The 20,364-nt window shown below is 39.2% G+C and overlaps 1 protein-coding gene across 1 annotated transcript; it reads right to left on the reverse strand.

The window, feature by feature from the left end:
• Positions 1-14,830: 14,830 nt before the first annotated feature.
• Positions 14,831-20,189, reverse strand: ndufa8 (NADH:ubiquinone oxidoreductase subunit A8). Its single transcript, XM_054612754.1, has 4 exons — positions 20,000-20,189; positions 18,616-18,779; positions 16,321-16,486; positions 14,831-15,117 (listed from the first exon to the last, which is right to left on the reverse strand). Exons 1-4 carry the CDS (start codon positions 20,048-20,050, stop codon positions 14,980-14,982), a joined length of 519 nt encoding a protein of 172 aa, XP_054468729.1. The 5' UTR covers positions 20,051-20,189; the 3' UTR covers positions 14,831-14,979.
• Between the last annotated feature and the right edge of the window lie 175 nt (positions 20,190-20,364).

The following is a 20,364-nucleotide window of genomic DNA, read 5'->3' on the forward strand; positions in this document are numbered from 1 at the left end:
CGTCCAAGAATTAGTCCGGCAAATAATCCTCCGTAGAACCACAACTTTTATGGGAGAAGCCCTCAGTGTTGGCTCCCTTTCATTTGTTTTTGCCTTTATTGAATTGTTAACTGTAGATCCTGACAGGAGACATGAAGAGCAATTTAATAATAGAGAAAAGAGTGACATGTGAAAGTAAATGTGGAAGTAACTCTCTGAAACCTAACCAGGGATGCTGCGGTTACATGTCATGCATCTTAGAATGCTGGCCCATCAAGACACCCCATTGGTTCCCCTTCGGCTAATCTGCCAGAACCAAACAACAGACAGAAAAGATCGATGTTGAAGCCTGTGTGAAAAGTTTCTTCAGCCGCAGTTCCTCTCATCCTTTGTCAAGGAAAATTCCGTGCATTATCTCCCATAAGTGTGACAGTGATTTAAAAAGTGTTTCCCGATTGTCCAGTTAATATAATTCTATCATATGCAGAAGATTCATTACCTCACCAAGCAGCAGTGAACTAGTCACCAACCACGACTACTAAAGGCAAAAACTGTTATCATGCATTATGTATTTAACAACAGACTAATAGAACCATGTTTTAAAATGTGCAGCCATTTAAGTAATGCAACAGCTGATGAATATACTGATATTTGATGATGGCTAATATGTTTTATACACATATTTTCAACATAGAATTCCTAAAATAGTAATATACACGAGTAAATGTGCAAAAGTGCATATGAAGGGGACTATTTTAAGCCATTGTGCTGGTGAGGAGGCTATCTACTGCAGCAGCATGGCGTATGTGGGATTGATTTAAAATAAAGTGCAGAAATTTCCCCCACTGCAACTGTGCGGCTCATTGCAGTTATGGGATAGAGATGTTCTGTGATTCTGTATCCTTAGGTGATAAATGGTGCATTGCATTCTGTTTGTGTTGAATTTTCAAGTAAAATCACTTAATTTCAGTGTTTATGTTTTCATCATCGCGTCTCTTCATGGCCTAAATGTGAAAAAATAAACATGAGGTTAAACTGGAATCCAGACTCCTCTACATACCGAGACAGAGGTCTGCGATCTGCGGTTCTGGGTTCTGGGTACTGGGTTCTGCTCAGGGACTTGGCTGTGAAGCCCAGTTTCTGTGGCTGCAGACCAAACCAAGAACAGAAACCCCTTTTCCTCACAGATCTCCTCTAAATGTCTGGCTTCCCTCATCTCTCTCCTCAGTGTCTCCTCAATCCCGTTCCAGAAACCGTGAGAGCAAAATGGGCTTCTTCTTCTCTGCCTCCATCGCTGTGGTGCCGCTGAAGTATCTGAGGGTTTCGCTGAGGTATTCTGAGGCATCACTTTGATGGGATCAGGCCATGTTTGGTCATGAATGTGGTTTTGGGCGAAGAAACATAAATGAAAGGGAATGAAAACTGACAGGGTAAAACACTTGAGGGCGAAGGGCTGATGCAGTGGACGGCTTTGGCCAGACCGATGCAGACGATATATAACTATCCAGGTGTTCTGGTCGCTTTGGCTGGAGCTCTGAGAAAATGAACTACTGTCTGCATGTCAGTTATCTGATGTAAAGAAGAAACACACACAAAATGTTACTAAGAAGACGATAAGACAGCATGAAGTCAAGTTTTTATTTGAGAAACTTTACACTGTAAATAACAGCTTAAAGAGAACACCTGGCCGGTTGTTTATAATGCTAAAATTATTTTATAACTCTAGTTTAGACCCCTTAGAATAATGATCCATTTCCTTCACATCCACCCTCTTAACCTCCCCGTTAAATCTGGAGGTCCTGGACTCCCCTTTAAAGTCACTTTGTGAACTTTAAGCACGCCTTCATGTCTGATTGGTCTCGGTTCTTCAGTAACTTATACAAAGCAGCTCCCGCACCATGCACATGTGCGTGTGTGTGTGTGTGTGTGTGTGTGTGTGTGTGTGTGTGTGTGTGTGTGTGTGTGTGTGTGTGTGTGTGTGTGTGTGTGTGTGTGTGTGTGTGTGTGTGTGTGTCTGCGTTCAAGTGCTCATGACTGCATCTTGGACCTAAGTAGCAACAGATGCTGCGCTGACCTCAGAGGCATCCTGGAAAGGAAAATTTGTCAAAATGAGGCAGGAAAAAGAGAGAGCAGCAGTTTAGGTAAATGTAACATTTAGGACACACACACACACTTCCAGACACACACACACACAAATGCAACATGGGTACACTTAAACATATGCCCCTTCACATACTGAACTCACACACACAAAGTTTAGATTAGTTTACTGTTACATGGGATGCAAACAGTGAATAATCACAAAGACACACACAGTTTCAAAAAGAGAAAACATATATAATACAGACACACACCTTCCTGTGTTTTTATTAAGTTAACTGCATTTGTGGATTGACATGGACTAACAGATTTATCACAAGGAATATTTCAAATGGTGAAGAACAAAATGATTTATTCACTTCACAACATTTAAGGTAAAAAATGTCCACTAGGAGCCAATAATGATTTTCTTTTGATGAGACAGACCAGATTTTAAAGATATAACAACTGAAAACGGTGAAATATAATATGAAATAAAGAAAATGGACAAAACGTCTCACCTAACCATTTAATTTTATGTGTCAGGAAAAGAAAACAACTAAATAAATCACTGCAGCTGAAACGTTATCTCCAGAAGAGGTAAAAAATGTAGCTGCATAGTATAATTTTGGATAAAGGACAATTTCCTACTGATGTCATGAAAGAACATTTGAAACACAGCTTGTAACACAAATCATGTTCTTTCTTTGGCTTTGTTCCGGAGGGCAGTTTTGAGAGCGATAACACCAAATTATTCGATGTCTCCGCCTCACTGAGAACCACATTGCCCTCTAAATATGCCTCCTTTTGTTTCTTTGTTTCTTTCTTTTCTTTCTCCAGCACCGGAAGCAATCATGCTATCTCGGTGACGAACAAGCGGCGTGACCTCATGATATCACCTCTTAAGGAAAACAAGAGGAAACGCGTGCCAGTTATTCTCACATGTGATCAATTATTTTACGGTGAAGTCGGGCTGGGGGGAAAAATGTTCAGCCATTAGCCCTTTAGTGCAGGGATCATACTGAGGGTAATAGTGACTAAACACTGAATAAACACATTTGGCTAATAGGACATTCGAACCTGAAGCACGGAAGGTGGGCCTGTTGATTGGCCACAAGGTTGTTTTAAGTTCTTGCATTAGGAATATGTGCATGCGCACTCATTCAGAAATGCATGCATAATAATGGTAAAATGGTAAATTTATAATTCAAAACCTCATAGTGGGGTTTTTTCAGGACTGTCAAAGCCATTATAGCAAACACTGTAAATCATAATTTAAAGGAAGCAAGCTACACAAGTGAGTCATGCATTTGACTAGCAATTAGCAGCGTGTGTGTCAGATTTAATAGAGAAATCAAGGCAACACAAGGCAGTTTAAGACAACCAGGATTTCTGCTGTATAAGTTAAATTCTTAAAAATTATGCTACGCTGCAAGTTTCAGTTTTGTGTCAATTTACTTCATTACCAACAATAGATACATTTTTGTTTCTTTTAAAAGACATTTAAAACATAGAAAATTATATAAATGCATATCATATACACATCATATGTCAAAGACATACACCTGTACATATATTATGTACATATATTGTTTTATCATCATCGTTTACCAGTGCTGGAATAAGTATCAAGGTCCTTTACTAAAAGTAAACATGGCAAGGCCATACTATAAAATCTCACATACAAATGTTAAGAAAACGTAAAGAAGTATTATCAGTAAAAAACATAAAAAGTATTAATTAGTCAGTATAGACCCTGCCAGTGCTATATTTTTATATCATTGGATCATTATTATTGATGCATTAAGATGTGAGATGCATTTTCATGTTGTAGCTAGTTGATGTATAGCTTCAGCTACTTTATATACTTTTACATGATTTATAAAGCATAAAGCATAAAGCAAGTTTCATAAACCAATCACATGTTTTGTATGAAAAATCTTAATCTGAAAAGTAACTATAAAAGGCAAAGAAATGTGGCATAAGAAGTACAATATTCCCCTCTGCAGTGTAGTAGAAGTTTAAACTGTAGAAACATTAAATGAAAATAATCAAGTAAAGTACAATTGTTTTTTAGTCAGATTAACCAATCATCAGAGGCTTAAAGACATCTGTATCCACAAAAACTGAACGTTGTGACCATGAATTAGATACATTTTAACAACATTTGTTTGACTGTACTTTAAGGTCTTTCCATTATTTTGCCCACACACACACGGACACAGCTTGAGGCGCTGCATGAACAGGGTGAAACCTTACTACTCACCTAATTAACACAGGCTGAAGGTTCCCCCTCTAATTCCAGCACCTTTAACCTCAACATAAGAGGCGGGTACTCACAAGAAAACCTTGACCTTGGTGCTCACTGCCGCAAATACAGTACAACCATTTTCATTTACTCAAACATGGTCTCTGTACTTTCTGTATTTTTTAATCTGTGAGGAATTTTGTCCCTCATCTTAAACTCTTACTTTCTTAAATGATCTGGTTTCACTGTATTCATCCTCAGAATCATGAGATATTTGTAGCAGAAAGTGTGATCAAACTTTTAAAAACGTATTTGTTTTTACTGTAGAAGTTGAGGGACACACTGGCCGTGCTCTCTCTCTCTCTCTCTCTCTCCCCATCCTCCTCTCTTGTCCTTCCCCGCATTTCTCCTCCCCTCCCTCTGTTTATTCTTCTGGCGGTGCAGCAGGCCCCAGAGCCCAGAGGCAAGTCATGTTCTCAGGGAAACGGCAACTCTCCACAGAGCCGATATCAAAATAGTTTAAAATGTGAATCGTCTGATAGTTCCCAGTGAGCGCAGAGCCGAGCCAAACACTTCCAGATCCCCCAGCCAGCAGAATGTAAACAGAGCCAGGAGGCTGGGAGAGAGCAAGTGAACCTGTTGTGTTCTTGTCACACAGCAGACTCGGACCGCTCTCGTTGGTTTAGTTGGTTGGCCAGAACTTTTTTTTATCTATTTTTTTTAAGTTACTGTAAAAGAGTGTGTTGTTTTTACTCCAAAAGTCAAGGGTGTGCAGGTGGGGACTCTTGATGGGGAAATATTTTGTCAGAGCTAGAATACTGAGATGAACCAGATGTCAGCAAAGTTATTCCTTCATGTCTAAAATTAACAACAGTGAGAAAACATGTTGTAACTTTTATACAATGTTGTATAAAATGGGCTTAGTCTGGTGGCCTAGGGGTATGAAATGTTGCCCATGGAACTGCAACGTCTCCAGGGTCATAACGAATCTCTCTCCCCGCATTGCCTGCCTGCTCTCTCATATCTGTCTATATAATCAGGGTAAAATGCCACCTCAAAAAAATAATTAAGAAAATGCTTAATTTGAGTTAAGTGATATTCAAATCAACTTTTTCACTATGTAAAAACAGAAAATGAAAAGATCATTTTTGGGGGTCTGTCTCTGAGATAATAGACATGAAATTTAGATTTCAATGGCACAGTAGTTCCTGTTTGTTATTGCCCAATGACATCTTACTTTAACTGCTGCTGATTAACATTTATAAGCAGTATTATCTACAAAAGATGTAGCTGTATGCATTGTTCTGTTAATCTTTAACTGACCTCTGCTGCAAATGCCCTCGTTTTTTTAAATTTCAGTTTCTTTAATTCTCTATTTTAGACCCTATGTCAGGGTAAATGCCCTGTTCTGTTGAAAATGATAAAAAATAAAATAAAACATTCCCAAAACGTTTGTAGTTGTATGCAGCTATAAGCACATTTTCAAGTGATTATTAATGTACAGTAACAGTTATAACTTCTCCCACAAAGAAATAAATAACATATTATAACAGTGTTTCATTGTCATTCATTATCTGTTTGTACACTAGCCTCCACTTATGAGTGCTGACAGGAGGAGTTATACCTGTTGAAAAATATACAAATAAACATGCTTATAACATTATAGTGTGTAATAAACTCTTTACTGCTTATAAATGCTTAATAGAGGGAATTAAAATAAAATGTTGCCCAAAATAGTAATAGCATGATAATAATACCCAGGATGTATAACAGAAGAGTTTTACACATAAAACAAAAATCAGGAGTTTGCTGTACCCAAAAGTTGGTAAAAAGGTTTAAACTGGAGTGCTCCGATTTATCATCAATATCCCAATTGAAGAAAAAAACATATTATATGAACTGTCACTTTTCTATTTTTTTTATTTTTTATTTTTACAGTAATTCCCTTTCAAACCGTTGTTATGTCTGTTGTAACGGCATAAGGTGGATTTCTTATAAAATCAACATATCCTCTCAGAGCACATTAAAGTTATTATAAATGATTGCTCCTCAAAGCTCTTGAAAGGTGCACTTATGTTATAGTATGCTGGACTGTTGGACTGTTGGCGAGGGAAATTTAGGGAAACTCCAAACAGAGAAACCATTATAGAGGAAGAAAAAATTTTCATGGCATTTTATCAAATGTGAAAAATGTGTGTGTGAAAAATGAAATTTACAAATGAGTTTGACGACAGTTTGGCACTGGAGGAAATGTCATGACCTCGAGGTGTTAATATAAAATCGTGTGAAATCTCAATTTGCTGAAAATCTAATCCCCTGAATATGGAAAATTAAATTGTCTTCACTAGTTTTCCTGCAGTGTAATTTGATTTATTCTATGTGTTTGTGTTTGGAGAATTCTAAAGTATACTGTATGCTTTCAGTGCAATTGTGATTTGTGGGTTTTCAAGATTTAATATTTGTGTATGTGTGCAAGCGCCTGCATGCTGAAGAAAAATAAATCTTGCATAATGCTTGATTTGTACCTTCATTTGTTTGCTCGCACATTTGTTTGCACTGGCATTCAGTACATGTTTGACAAGTGGGGATGCCAGCATGTAGTTACACAGATTCAAAATATGAAATCATTATATTATCATCATCATCATCATCATCATGTCCAGTACAACAATGTGTGTGTGAGGGAGATACAAAACCAGCACATTTTGACTTCTATTTGGGAAGTTCTTATGGGGATTTTTATTATTTTGTTTACTTATTGAATAAACTTCACATCTGCTAACCTTGCTTTGAATTTCCATTCCTTTCTGCCTAGATTTTTCTCTTGAACACTGATAACTCAGTAAGCCAAATGTGATTTATCGCCTTCATCCTTGCAATGATATGTCACCCTGTTAGTCATTTAAATGCATAAAATATCAAAAACAAACTGTTTACACGGAGGTAGCATCTCTAATGTTTGACCCTCAACAACTAAATGAAGATAAAAAAAATAAACAAAAAAAACTGCAAATTAAAATAAAATGTTCCTTAGCATGTATGCTTGTTGGGGAGTTTGTGGGCTTTGCCTGAATAAGCACTGGAACTTTCCAGCATTTCTTTTACTTTTTATTTATTTTTGTCTGCGTTGTTTTCTCAGTATTGCAATGCATCACTTGACATTACCCAAGCAAGTTTGAGCTGCAGCGCATCAGCTGAAAGCAATTTGGTCCAGAGTGCAGCTGCCAGGCGGATAAGACTTTCCTTCTTTGGTTTACTTTGAAATGTTCCTTTTTTTTCAACATCCAAAATACACAAGGCAGCCAAATTGCTGACATGTGTGAGAGGTGCAACGAGACTCCTGCATTCTTTCATGCCCCACTATGCAAAACTCCACATTGTTTATTTAAAGAACACTGAACACTTTAGCACTATTAAGAAACATGTCATATAGTAAACTAAAGGTTTCCTCTCAGGAAAAATCCTTGTCAGTTTATTATTCTTTTGCAAAACGTTATTATAGTTTTGACTCACAAACTGCCTGCATTCACAACTAAGCAACAGTGTTGTAGCTTGGCTTACGAAGGCTAGTGCAGGACCCCTATGGGTAAACCTGGAAGTGGGGTGATTATGTATGTGTCGAGAAGTGGACGTGTGAGAGTGGAGGACTGGACGGTCTCTTTCTCACTCCCTCACGGTGACCCAGACAAGACAACACTGCAAAGAACACTGGGAGGTGAGAGAAGGTGGGGTTTTTCTTTAAGTCTGCCTCTGCTTGGCTTTAACTTTAAATCCAACCAAAACGATACTAAAATATGCCAAATACATTCACTTCTTTAAAAATATATGCTTGGGCTGCAGCATCAACATGCAAGATGTTTCCAGGAATAAACAAAACATGACTCAACATGGCCTCAACACCTTTAAATTCAATTTAGCTATCCCCCTATGGTTTGTTGTGGACTGCAGACAATTAGAGAACAGCAAAAGTTTGCTTTTAATGCATGATCGGGTTGAGAGCAAAATCAAAGATGACAAGTGAGGACCGTACTATGACACACCATGATCTGAGTGGAAAGAAAAAACTGCAAGGCAGAGGGGATGTAAGGTCTGAGGGAAAGACAAGGAAAAAGGGCAAAACTTGACATGTAGCCTAAACCTGGGATGACAGCCAGAAGACAGGCTTGTGCGTCAGTGTAGGCGCGGTGGTGGGTGGGTGGGTTGGGAGGAGGGCGTGGAGGGAGGTAAGGAGTCTTCCAGAGAGAGAGAGAGAGAGAGACGGAGGGCCCGTTGTGACTGATAGCCCACCAAGGCCTCAGTGCGGCCCGACGCTGGGAACAGCTAACCTACCTTGACATGCGTAGGAAACCCAAGACCCTCCGAGCCCTCTGTCGGATAGGAGCCACCCAGTGAAGCCTCGCCACAACTGTGTAGCCCGAGCCCCTGTGCGTCCTTTTTAACTAGCTTTGTTTAGATGAGCGAACGCCGGAGGAATGCTTCAGTATACCTTGCAGAAACCACAAGCACAACAGCATTAGAGCGACATCGGCTTCCCAACGTATGGGAATAAGTCAACTCTGGCTACTAGCAAGATTAGAACTGGGCTGGAGTTCAGTGTGTGTGTGTGTGTGTGTGTGTGTGTGTGTGTGTGTGTGTGTGTGTGTGTGTGTGTGTGTGTGTGTGTGTGTGTGTGTGTGTGTGTGTGTGTGTGAATGCATGTCAGCTGGTCTGTGTACTGTTTGGATATATCCTTTAGTAAAGGTTCCTTTGATGTTGTAGTACTGTCAGAGAGATGAGGGTTGACAAGAGTAAAGTGACTCTTCACTCCTCAGCAGATTAAAGTGACTTGACTGAGACTTGGACTCGAGTTGGACATGTCGGCTGTGAGACTCTGCTGCCAGAATTTATTTGATTTAAGACTTAAAAACAAAACATTTTAAGTATCAAGTTATGACATGGTGAATAAGATACTATCAGGCAAGCCTTGCATAGCGGCACAGCTGGAATATTTAAATACAAAGCCAATGCATTGAAAGGACTTGCTATGTAAAAGAACAGGAGGTCAAAGCACAAGTATAATTTATAAAGTTGAAGATAAGTTGGCTGGTATTGTGTATACTGGGAGATTACTGGGAATAGAACAGAGCCAATGTTAATGTTTTTAATGCTATGACAAGTCAAAATGTATGCTTTGAATAAGGCCAATAGCTTTAGCTATCACTCATATTTGTATAGAATTATTGGAACAAAAACCCTGAATTTATCTTTTTTTATCATCCTTTAATTGATTTGATGGAAACTGACAGAGAAACACTAATACAAAATCTAGACACGCGATCATCTGATTAAGGGAACTGTGTTGTAGAATATTTTTTAAGTCCACACAAAAGAATTGGATTAATACTTACCTGTCTACATTTTTGGTCTCTATAAGGAGTGCAGCAAGACAAATGCACTTATGGCACAGTGTAAATAAATCAAAGCAAAGAATGAGTGAAGGTCGGATGTTCATATACACTCCAATTTGGCTAGGTTTGACCTATTTGGCTGAGGGAAAAAAAGAGTGAGACAAGGACGTTTTTTTTTTTTTTTCTGTGGAAGAGCTCTGAAAACAGTCTGAAATAAAGCAAATGACGACAGTATGAAGGAGAGGAGAGGACGGGGAAGAAAAAGGATTGGATGTTGGCACGCAGGGAAAGGCAGTCTGCGGTAGACTTGTAAATAGCCGGAGGGACAGAGGGATGTAGGAATGGAGCTATCAGCAGAGAAGTGATGAAGGTCTGGGATCAGGCCAAGATAAACACAGGCCAGCCCAGAAGGAGCTGCAGCACAGCACCACAAACGCACACATATACACACACACACACACCAGCAGACACACACATATGCATTTTACTTACACATATATGTAAATGCACAAAAATACCAACACTCGAGGGTGCGTGGAGCACTTTCTATTCATCATAAACCCACATTGAATAAACACACTCATGCATACACACACGCCTGCAGACAAACAAACATTGCACTGTATGGCTCCCAGACCACAACTTCTTGAGTGTTAAGCTGTGAGACAACAGCCTGAGCTGTCTTTCGGACGACTTGTTTCATCACATACTTCCCATTAGTCCATTTGCTAAGATACCACAGAGTAAACAGGCAGTGAAAAGAAATGGTTTGGGTTTTATTTCTAAACACATGGCATAAGCAGAGTTAGTTGAGCCCTCAGGAAAATCCCCCTTAATGTCTTGGTGGAGTCATTTAAAATAAAGAGAAAAAAGAGAAAAAAACAACAACTTTGTAAATAAAATCCTCAAAGACAAAAATGCCAGCTGTTTCCTGTAGATTTAATCACATACATGGTGGGAAAATATTTGTCACTTGCATGTGTCTTTTTCTGTTATGCATTTGTTCAAATGTGTTTATCTGCATGCACACGTGTCAACATGTTTCGCTGTTTGTCGTGACTGTGTGACTGAGCTTCATTAGTGTGCTGTGAAGCGAGAGCTCTCCTGCTCCGTCTTGTCTTTGACCAACTAACACCTTGAGTGAAACCTTTGCTAAATGTTGTCTTAAGTGCCGCATTGAGAGGCATTTGGCAAAACTGCAGCATGAGAGAGAAGCTGTGAAGCGTGTCCGGCTGGATTGCAAAACACAAGTCATGGTCATCACTCTGTCACCGTACAGATGAAGGCTCTGATCTCTGTCTATGTGTGTGTGTGTGTGTGTGTGTGTGTGTGTGTGTGTGTGTGTGTGTGTGTGTGTGTGTGTGTGTGTGTGTGTGTGTGTGTGTGTGTGTGTGTGTGTGTATAACTTTATTTCTTATAATTTAAGCAATGCACAAATTGCTATGTGAATATAATATGTGTGAAGCAGGATTATAAATAAACAGAATGCATCCTCAATAAAGATAAGATGATATTGAGGTTATTTATAGCAGCTGCAATCTACATATTTTAAATAACAACATGTCCAATGCGTAGTTATTATATGACAGGGTTCACTCGTAGTGCCCCACAGACAAATAAGACCAAAATCTGCAATTCCCCTCAGGTCTACAGAGCTTTATAACATCTTTCAGCTCATCGTTTTGGTTTCTCTGTCTCAACTTTACTCTTTTGGTCCACTCTTGCTTGTCAACCTTGTTTGTAGCCGTAACAGGCAGCTGTTGTCAGAGAAATATGCTTTAAGATTAGACTGCACACAGCATGTCCAGCGCCAAATGGCAGACGGACAAAGTAAGCGGCGTGCCAGTAAACATTTAAGCATTTGGGAGACAAAGACTAGGCTAAAAGGAAAGTGAATACTGAATTTACATTTGTTGGTTGGCCATAAACACAACTCCAAATTAAGCTCTGTATCTACTTGATATATAAATAGGCAACAATTTGCTAACAAGTTCCAAATTTTGACATAAAAGGTGATAAGTCAGTGTTGTATGCACAGCTTGTTTCCACTTCCCCCAAGTGGCAATTTTATTTTAGATAAGTACTTGCAGGTTTAAAACAAAATGTAAATGTCCAGTGTGTAGGATTTAGGGGGATCTATTAGAAGAACTGGAATACGATATTAACAAGTATGTTTTGTTCAGTGTATAATTACCTGAAATTATCTTATATATTTATAGTATGAGCCTATTTAATCTACATACGGAGCTGGTACTCGTCACAGAGTCCGTTAAGTTGCATCACCATGTTTCTTCAGTACCCCGGAATGGACAAACCAGATACTGGATCTGCTGTACTGCTGTTTTCAAATCAGCCCCCGTAGTTCTTCCTGTATTTTAAATTGGTTGCAATCTGCAATCTCACAGCTAGATGCCGCTAAATCCTACACACTGGCCCTTTAAGATTCCATAAATATTCCTCTTAAATGTAATATTGTAATGCTATTACCTAAAATGTGCGCAGTCTTGGCCCTTTACCATTGTTTCTATTTTGTGTTATCATTAACAAAACAGCTCAACGTTGGCAAATACTGAGATTGCTTAGCGCCTGCAACTAAACCAGACTGTTGCACAGCAAAATTCATCTGCACATCCTCACAACATAAGTTATGATGGTTTTACTCTGCCCAGATGTTCTGTCTCATGTAAATGCGCCCTGCATGGCTCTTCTCAGGAAACACAAAGATTAAAAACAACAATGTCTGCTGTGTAAGTGAGCACATGGGAGTGTGTGAGTGTGTGTACTCTTTTGAAGCTCTCATATTTTTAATCTCCCAGAGTGCCGGTCGTGGATGCAGTGGTGGTACTTGTGGCTTGTGGGTGTGTGTTCTTTTATACATAGAGCAACCTGCATGTCAGTTCAAAGCTGCCCTGTCCAGCATGAGGAGACATGAAAGCACCACTCAACAACATGTGCAGTCTGAAGTTCACAGAGCGAAATGGTGAGGAAGATGCACCAACATAAACAAATCAAACGCACCTTCATTGTAGAGTTTGTCAAATCAAGTGCACCCACATGTTAGGGGCCCTTAATGGCATGGACGCAGCCGAAGTCTCATGGAAGAGGTTTACTGCAATTATATACTGATACGAACGTAATGCATTTGTAATATACTCCAGAAAGTGGGAATTCAATTTAAATGTTCAGATGGCACTTGATCTATTTATTGATTTTTATTTAAATGGATGCATTTATCACAAATCTGCTTTGGGAAATAAATAATAGTGCAGCTGGCAATCCCAATTGATAAAAATTGACCGTTGAACATTAGAATTTCGTTCCTCAGTCTGAACACAGGGGAATTGATGAGAAGAGAAAAAAAAATAAAAACATCTACCAGCTCTGCCTGCTGGTGCTCATCACCACTTCAAGCATCAACTCTATTATGTACAACCTGCTGCTGAACAATGGGAATATTGACAGTCATGTGTTATGAACAAGCTGGATTTTGTTTGAGTATTTTAGCGTGCCGGGATCCCAGGCGGGCTGTAGCTTTGTGAAAGCGCCGTATTGTATTTCTTTCCTGTGCCAGAGCCCGTTTCCTGTGGCGGTGCGGTGTCAAACGATGACCCTCTGCTTCCTGCAAGGCGCATGGAGACAGGCCTGCCACGAGCCCTGGGGCCTCACCGCCAGCCACCGAACAACCTCTGAGACCCCACTCTGTCTGTCTGCCTGCTTCCAAGTCATTACCCACCTTGCCCGTTTTGGATCTCACTTTTTGCTAACCCTGTTTCTTTTTTCCCTTAACTCTCTACCTCCCTTTAACTTGTATTTCTTTAATTTACTACAATTCCCTTTTACATCTACCTCCTTTTTAAATATTTTCTTATTTGTTCCCTCGTCTGTCCTTGTCCCCTTCTCCTCCATGTTTCCCTCGGTCCACACCTCCTTTCCTCTTTGAATCCCTTCTTCCCTCCTCCCTTTGTCCCTCTCTCCAGGTCAGAAGAGGGTCTGTCTGTGGTTTCCTGTGCAAGCCACAGGTCCAGACCACACCTTGAAAGGGGATTTCTGCAACTGTCACAGCCGCCCTGTTGAAACAAGAAGACGTGCACACGCATGTCTGCATACACACACAAGGCTACATAACACACAGAAAATATATGGTTGTTTTTGGCAATATCTTGTGACTGTTTTGAAAGGGTCGTCTGTAGGATGAAAAGAAACTTGTGGGAAAAATGTTGCAGACATGACGTTTATAAAACACATTCGACAGAAATGATATCAATGTTCCATCTAGAATAAGCAAAACCAAAAATGCTCAAAGTGTATTTTTACATATTCTGAATAAAATGGCAGTGACCGACAGAATATAGCTGTCGACCTTTCTGAGTGATAAGTCAAGTCTGTCTTTCTGTGCACTGAAACTAGATGTTTTTACAACATATGCAAACACCCTAGGGCGGAATCTTTGCTTTGGAGTATGAGAAAGCTGTCAAATCAGGAATTACAACTGGTCCCCAAAGAAATCAACTACATGGCACACGGGTTAAAGACTCAACCTGCCTGACGTCTGTAGTGCAGAAAATCAAATCACGCCTACTTCTAGTAGTATAGTTATTAAACAGCTGATTTGCTGAAACTAAATCTGAGCATTTATGGTAACTTATACTTCAACTTTAACGCCCTGGTTGTACGCGAGTGGATGTGTGTGTACATTGGCACAGTCCACTATGTTCCAGAAGCCAGCACGTCTATGAATTGGCCTCTCATCTCCCTGGTTGAATGTCACGTACACACACGTGCCGGAAGCAGTAACACACTTTTATTGTGGATCTCTGAAATTACTTCCGTAGACTTCTTCCAGTCCAGGTCAGAGGCAGGAAGTGAGCTGGGAGGAAGAAGAGGAAGCTGAAGCTGCTCTCTCTGGCTGCAGGTAGTGACCCTGAACCTTGACCTCCAACCTCACCCTTCATAAGTCTGACAATACACACACTGACAAAACACAGATGTGCAAACCCGATGGTGTTGCCTACAATTTGCAGATATTGAAGGAACTGTGTCTGGCAGCACATGGCTGATCTTCCTCACATACATCTTTTTATTCTGTTTTAAGGCAACTGAGTCTTTAATAGATCAATAAAGACATTCAAATCCGTAATTGTAATTTATCTTTTTATTATTTGACAACAATAACAGCATGTTGCATTTGTTCACTCATTACATTTACAGAAGTGGTTGAGAAAGATGTATGGATTCTTGGACTTTGTTAACACAATCATCCATCTTTCCTTCCTTTATCAAACTGTGTCACCAGCTCCAGAAGAATAACCTACTACCATGTTTGGAAGGCTCCAGTTTACCCTCAATGGCTGGGTTGGCTTCAGGACGTGGTCTAGATTGGTAGGGGTTCTCGGGGAGGGCCCGCTGGGTCGCCACTTTGGTCACCTACAAAAGAAAAGATAAATAAATCATGTGCTTCATTGAAGTCAGTGGAAACGGTCCATAATTCTTTTACTTTTTTATAGTCATCTATAGTATTATTTTGCATAAAAACACAGAATTTAAATAATTAGGAAATAAGCTGCTAGGAGCTAATGTTAGGAAGGTAAACTGGTCACAATTCTTTTTCTAGCTATTTTACATTTCTGTGAAAAATCTCCTTCAGACAACTCTACTAATCCAAGTTTGTCTCCAGTGCTGCCCATGTTATTAGCTATCCTTCTGCCAAAGTAGCATTATCAGGGATCAACCAGAGAACACTAATGCCAATCTTCTGCTCCCATATTTTTACTGAATATCAGTCGATAGCAGTAAAACTTAACTTCAGGGCCAATAACCTGAATGGATCACGGCTCAACTATAGTCTGTTCCACCACTACTTGAAACACAACAAATACCTTATATTTTATGGGATTTAACAACGTGTGATTTTGTGCCAATATCTGACTTGTAGGTAAAAAATTACAATGACTTGAAGTCTGGTAAAACCTGTGAGAGATCTAATAAAAAAAGAATGAGCAAACAGACTTTTCCTGTTATAAAACAGGGTTTTAAAAATAGTAGATGGTATTTTCCCCCTTGCCTGACATGCTCTTGTCTTTCTCTGGATATTTATGTATCTGAATGGGTTCCAATTTTATTTTACAAGTCTTTTAATTTGTTGTATAGCTGAGCAACCAGAGAAGCTTGGTGGACAGTCAATCTGGGCATTTTTTTTCAAAGTGATATTAAGTCAGATTTTTGTTCTTTTATTTCCCTGCTCATGTGATTTAATTCCAACAGTTCTGTCTGGCAAGTGCAAAATGGCTAGAGAGTTGATTACAGCCATTCACACCCTACCAGGTTTGTCCAAATGTCTTTTCAAAGACCACAGAAATAAATGTCCAAAAAGCTATTGTCTTGTTTTGACTGCTGCTATCTAATTAGTGCTTGCAAGCGGGTTATGAAAGTCCCTTAAAATAGCAATTCGAAGAAAAGAAAAAACAAAGCAACATAAAATGCATGATTTGTCTGCTCAGAACTATAACTGAATGAGACCACTATGCAGACGCAATCAGAGCCTCTTGCACAGCCCATAATCAGCCAGAATAGGGCCTATCAACCAAGCTGCTCGCAGTGTGAATGCAGTCAATCCCCCATAAGTCTCACCTTAGACAGGTCTCCCAGGTCGGGTCTCTGCCACCCCAGTTTATCAAGGACGCAGCCGTCGAAGGCTTGCTGCTGCTTACGGCAGTGCCGCAGTTCCGCCAAGTTTGAATAGTCCAGACAGGTCCAGTACTCGGTGAAGGACTCGGCACAGTTTCCCTTGATTTGCCTACAAGTGGGGGTTCAAACAGAGATTTGAATCAGAATAAAATATGCAAGGGTAAAATTATTATAGTCCAGAAAACTCAGATGATATGCATGAGCTTGAATTCTTCCCCTTAACAAAGTTCATTGAAATGAATATGTTTAAAAAGATATTTTGACTGATATTGTGAGGAGAAGGAAAACTGATATTTAAAAAAATATATATAAGGTTTGAAAAGATTTCTAAATAAATCACTGTACCTATATTGCTGAGATGATAAATTCAAACTCCACCAATGTCAAGGTGTTTCAATAAATTGTGGTTTATGACAAAAGATTTCTGAGCGCTCCATAACAAGAACTTTCTGAACTGCTCATGTGAATAAAGTTCTTCTAAAAAGGTTGCTGGCAGTTGCCAGAAGCACCTAAGAATCAAACCAGGTCCCGGGTGCAATTACAGCTTTTCTCAAATCTTTCCTCATTATAATAATTACAGGTATAACTCTTTCACAGTAACTCTTTTCTCTTTCACAGTTTTTCTTTGGGGTCAGGGTGTCGGTTGTTTGTTTCGGCTTTAAAATTAGAGGTCATGTGTTTTTTGAGAACCAGAAACACACACAATCTGTTTTAGACAGACAGGCAGGCAGACACGCACACACACACAAGCATCTTAGTTGCTGCATGGGCATCAGAGCAGGGTATAACCAATGCTCAGTCCAAAACTTTCAATAAACACAGACACAGCAGTTAAGAGTGAGGAACCCCAGGCCACTTCCCCAAATAGTCCCCAAGGGCAGTTCTATAGACACAATGAACTCTGTACTTAACCTTTTCATGTTTTAAAATGAACAACCCTTTTCTTCTTTAGATCATTGTTTAAAAGAAATAGCACAGAAATGACATAAACGTGTTTGCTACAACATTTCAAGATTATAAGCATTTATTTAGAGACTGACCCTCATTCAAAACAATCATTATTAGATTTTTATGGTATTAAAATGAATATTTAGTAAAGTGAAGATAATAACTGAAAAAGCTTTGTGGGAATAAATACTGCCTCGATAGCATAATTAAAAAGTTTTAAGATAAGAACTGTAACACAGTAGCTATAAATCATCTGGCAACATCACAGGAAAGTTTTTGAAAGTTTGACAAAAAAATGGTGTGGGTATTTCCCCATTCTTAAAAAAACAGTTTTGGGGACTTTTCCTTATATTTGTTTGGGGGTATTGTGGAGCATTCTTCTTGGATTCACATTCACAAGTTGTCTGTTGATGAATCACTCATATTTCCTTCCATTAAGATACACATCAGAATACTAATGACACCATTTCCACCATTTCACCCAGAATTTCTTAAATACAAGAAAAACAGAAGACTTAACATTCAGCAACAAATACTCCCTACTTAAGGTTCAGTGCATATAGTACAAACACTGAACAAGCTATAGACAAACGTGTTATAATGATCTAGCCTTATCTTGTACCAGAATTAGGGAGTTATCTGACACGTCACTTGCACAGATGATGCACTCACTGGAACTTAATTTTTACCAACATTTTCTTTCCTACCCTTAAATAGCGTTAAATTTCAAACTAGTATACTTGGCAAGGGAAAACTGGCATCTGCATCTCGATCCAACTTCCGCCAAAAGCCAATGGAATAGAATGGAAAGCTTATTAGTGGGACAACTTGCAAGATATTGTAAACTGTGTAAACTTAACAACTGTAACCCCAAGAAGAACACCTGTCCAAAAGCAGTATTTGCAACCTCAGGGCTAATTTTCTAACCACATGTCCATCACAGAGGAGAAAAATACAAAAATTCTTGCTGTAAACCTCTTTCGACCAAGGTTTCAAATGGACCCTCAAACTCTTCACCCTCTAGCTGGCTGAACTTTGAAGCAGGCTAGAGGGTGAAGCACTCGCTGACCATATCTTTTGCAGATGACACCACTGTGGCAGCCTTATCATTAGGTTTCTAATATATTTACTGTTGCCTAGATTTCTGATTTATTAACTCTTTTGTTCTGAATCTCTAGAAGAAAAAAACACACCATGTGAAAAATCTTCTTGAAAGACTGTTTCAGACATTGTGTCTATGTATAGCAGGAGTATTTGAGCCAAAAAGATTGAACAGCCTGGGTGAGTTACCTGAAGAAGTTGAGAGCACACTCGTTGACTTTCCTCCCTTCTTCTATACACTTTCTGGGGTCCTTCTCCTCCCAGCGGCAGAGCATGAACTCCTTGTTGGATTTGTCACACTGGGAGCCATAATGGTGGGCAGCGGCCTTCAGCACTGCAGAAGACACATTGATCTGGACCAAAACAGATAATAATGACCAAATAGTAGATACACAAGCCTTTTTTTTTTTTCTCTGTGAGACAGGATTATTGCTGTGTATCCTGGCATGTGTTGATATTGGTGACCCCATTAAAAGAGCTGAAAGAATATGTTTTATTTGAATATTGGGGGGTCAATATAATGTTCATCCAGTTCAGAGACACAATCAGTGCAGGTGTAGCCTAACTGCGAGCAGCTTAACGGTTAGGCTAGCTTTAATAGTAAAAAGTGCACCTTTAAAAACTTGCATAGAGCAAGCTTTGTTATATTTATTGATTTAACTTGTGTATTTATAAAACAACAACAATGAAAAATAGATTGGCAGCTATGAGGTCTGAGATAGCGTTATCTCCTGGAGAACAACCATTAATTATTCTATCAGCATCTCTTTTAATTATCTAATAACTACAGTTATTATCTAATAACTACAGGAGGGGTGCAAGGTGCATGGATTGTGTTGACCTGATGGTAATTTGATGAATGGAAACGTTTTACAAAATGTATACTGTACTTAAGCAAGTTATAATCTCACACAATGTAATTAATATTGAGAATGTCTGAATACAATTAATATTTCATAAAATCTTACTATTTTTATATGGAAAAAGTAAAACAATTTATGATGTCCTTGGCAATACAACAGCACTTCAAATATACAATAGCGAGGTGCATAGGTACGTAGATAATAGGAGGTAAAGGCATCATATCTACAGTGCACTTCTAATTATATTCAATTTAAAAGACAGTTTATTATACCATTGATGTTGTTACATTAGTGTTGGAGAGACAACAAGGTGCTGCCAGCTAACACCTGACTTCCAAGGACAAGTTTAATGTTTCAATCAACACTGCTGCTGACAAAAGCCGGACAGAGGGAACAAATATGAAGTTACATTCACCATAAAAAAAATGTAAGAGGTAAAGAGGGCTTTAAAGAGCAGGAAAAAAACATTCACCAGTTTAAGTCGCATTCAGAAAAAAATGCTGGTGGACATATCATTCAATTTAGATTATTCATCTAACTTTTAGCATTGCAAATGCACGTAACACCAGTGGCAAAAGTTATGAACTACTGAGCATGTTTTTGAACCATACAGCAGCTAGCGTTAGCAAGCGGCTAGGTAGCTAGCATGTTCTGCCTTACTGTGATTATTTCCAGTCAAGCTTTAAAAATAAAAAACACCCGCTGCTCACCTCATCCACGTTCAGCTCCTGCAGCGGAGGAACGTCCAGCTTCGTGGGCATGGCTGTGTGTCTGCACAATAAAACAAACGCAGAAGATCAAATGAAAATCATTCAAGGTCCTCGTCTGGCTCCAGGACGAGCGACGAGGCCGCAAGGAAGGTCAGTTTGGTTTACTGGAGCTGTCAGCTCTGAGGCGCGCTCTGATGACGCAATCGAGAGCGTCACCAGCGCCGGAGCCGCTTGTGCACGCGCAAATACCTCCATGAATAAAGGAGCTGTGAAAGTTTGATATATATATATATATATATATTTTTTTAGTTGTGTTCTCTCTTTTGTTTCACATTGAAATTGTGAAAAATGATAAACTGTGAAAA

Source organism: Anoplopoma fimbria, chromosome 14, assembly GCF_027596085.1.
Source record: "Anoplopoma fimbria isolate UVic2021 breed Golden Eagle Sablefish chromosome 14, Afim_UVic_2022, whole genome shotgun sequence".
Classification (NCBI taxonomy): Eukaryota; Metazoa; Chordata; class Actinopteri; order Perciformes; family Anoplopomatidae; genus Anoplopoma; species Anoplopoma fimbria.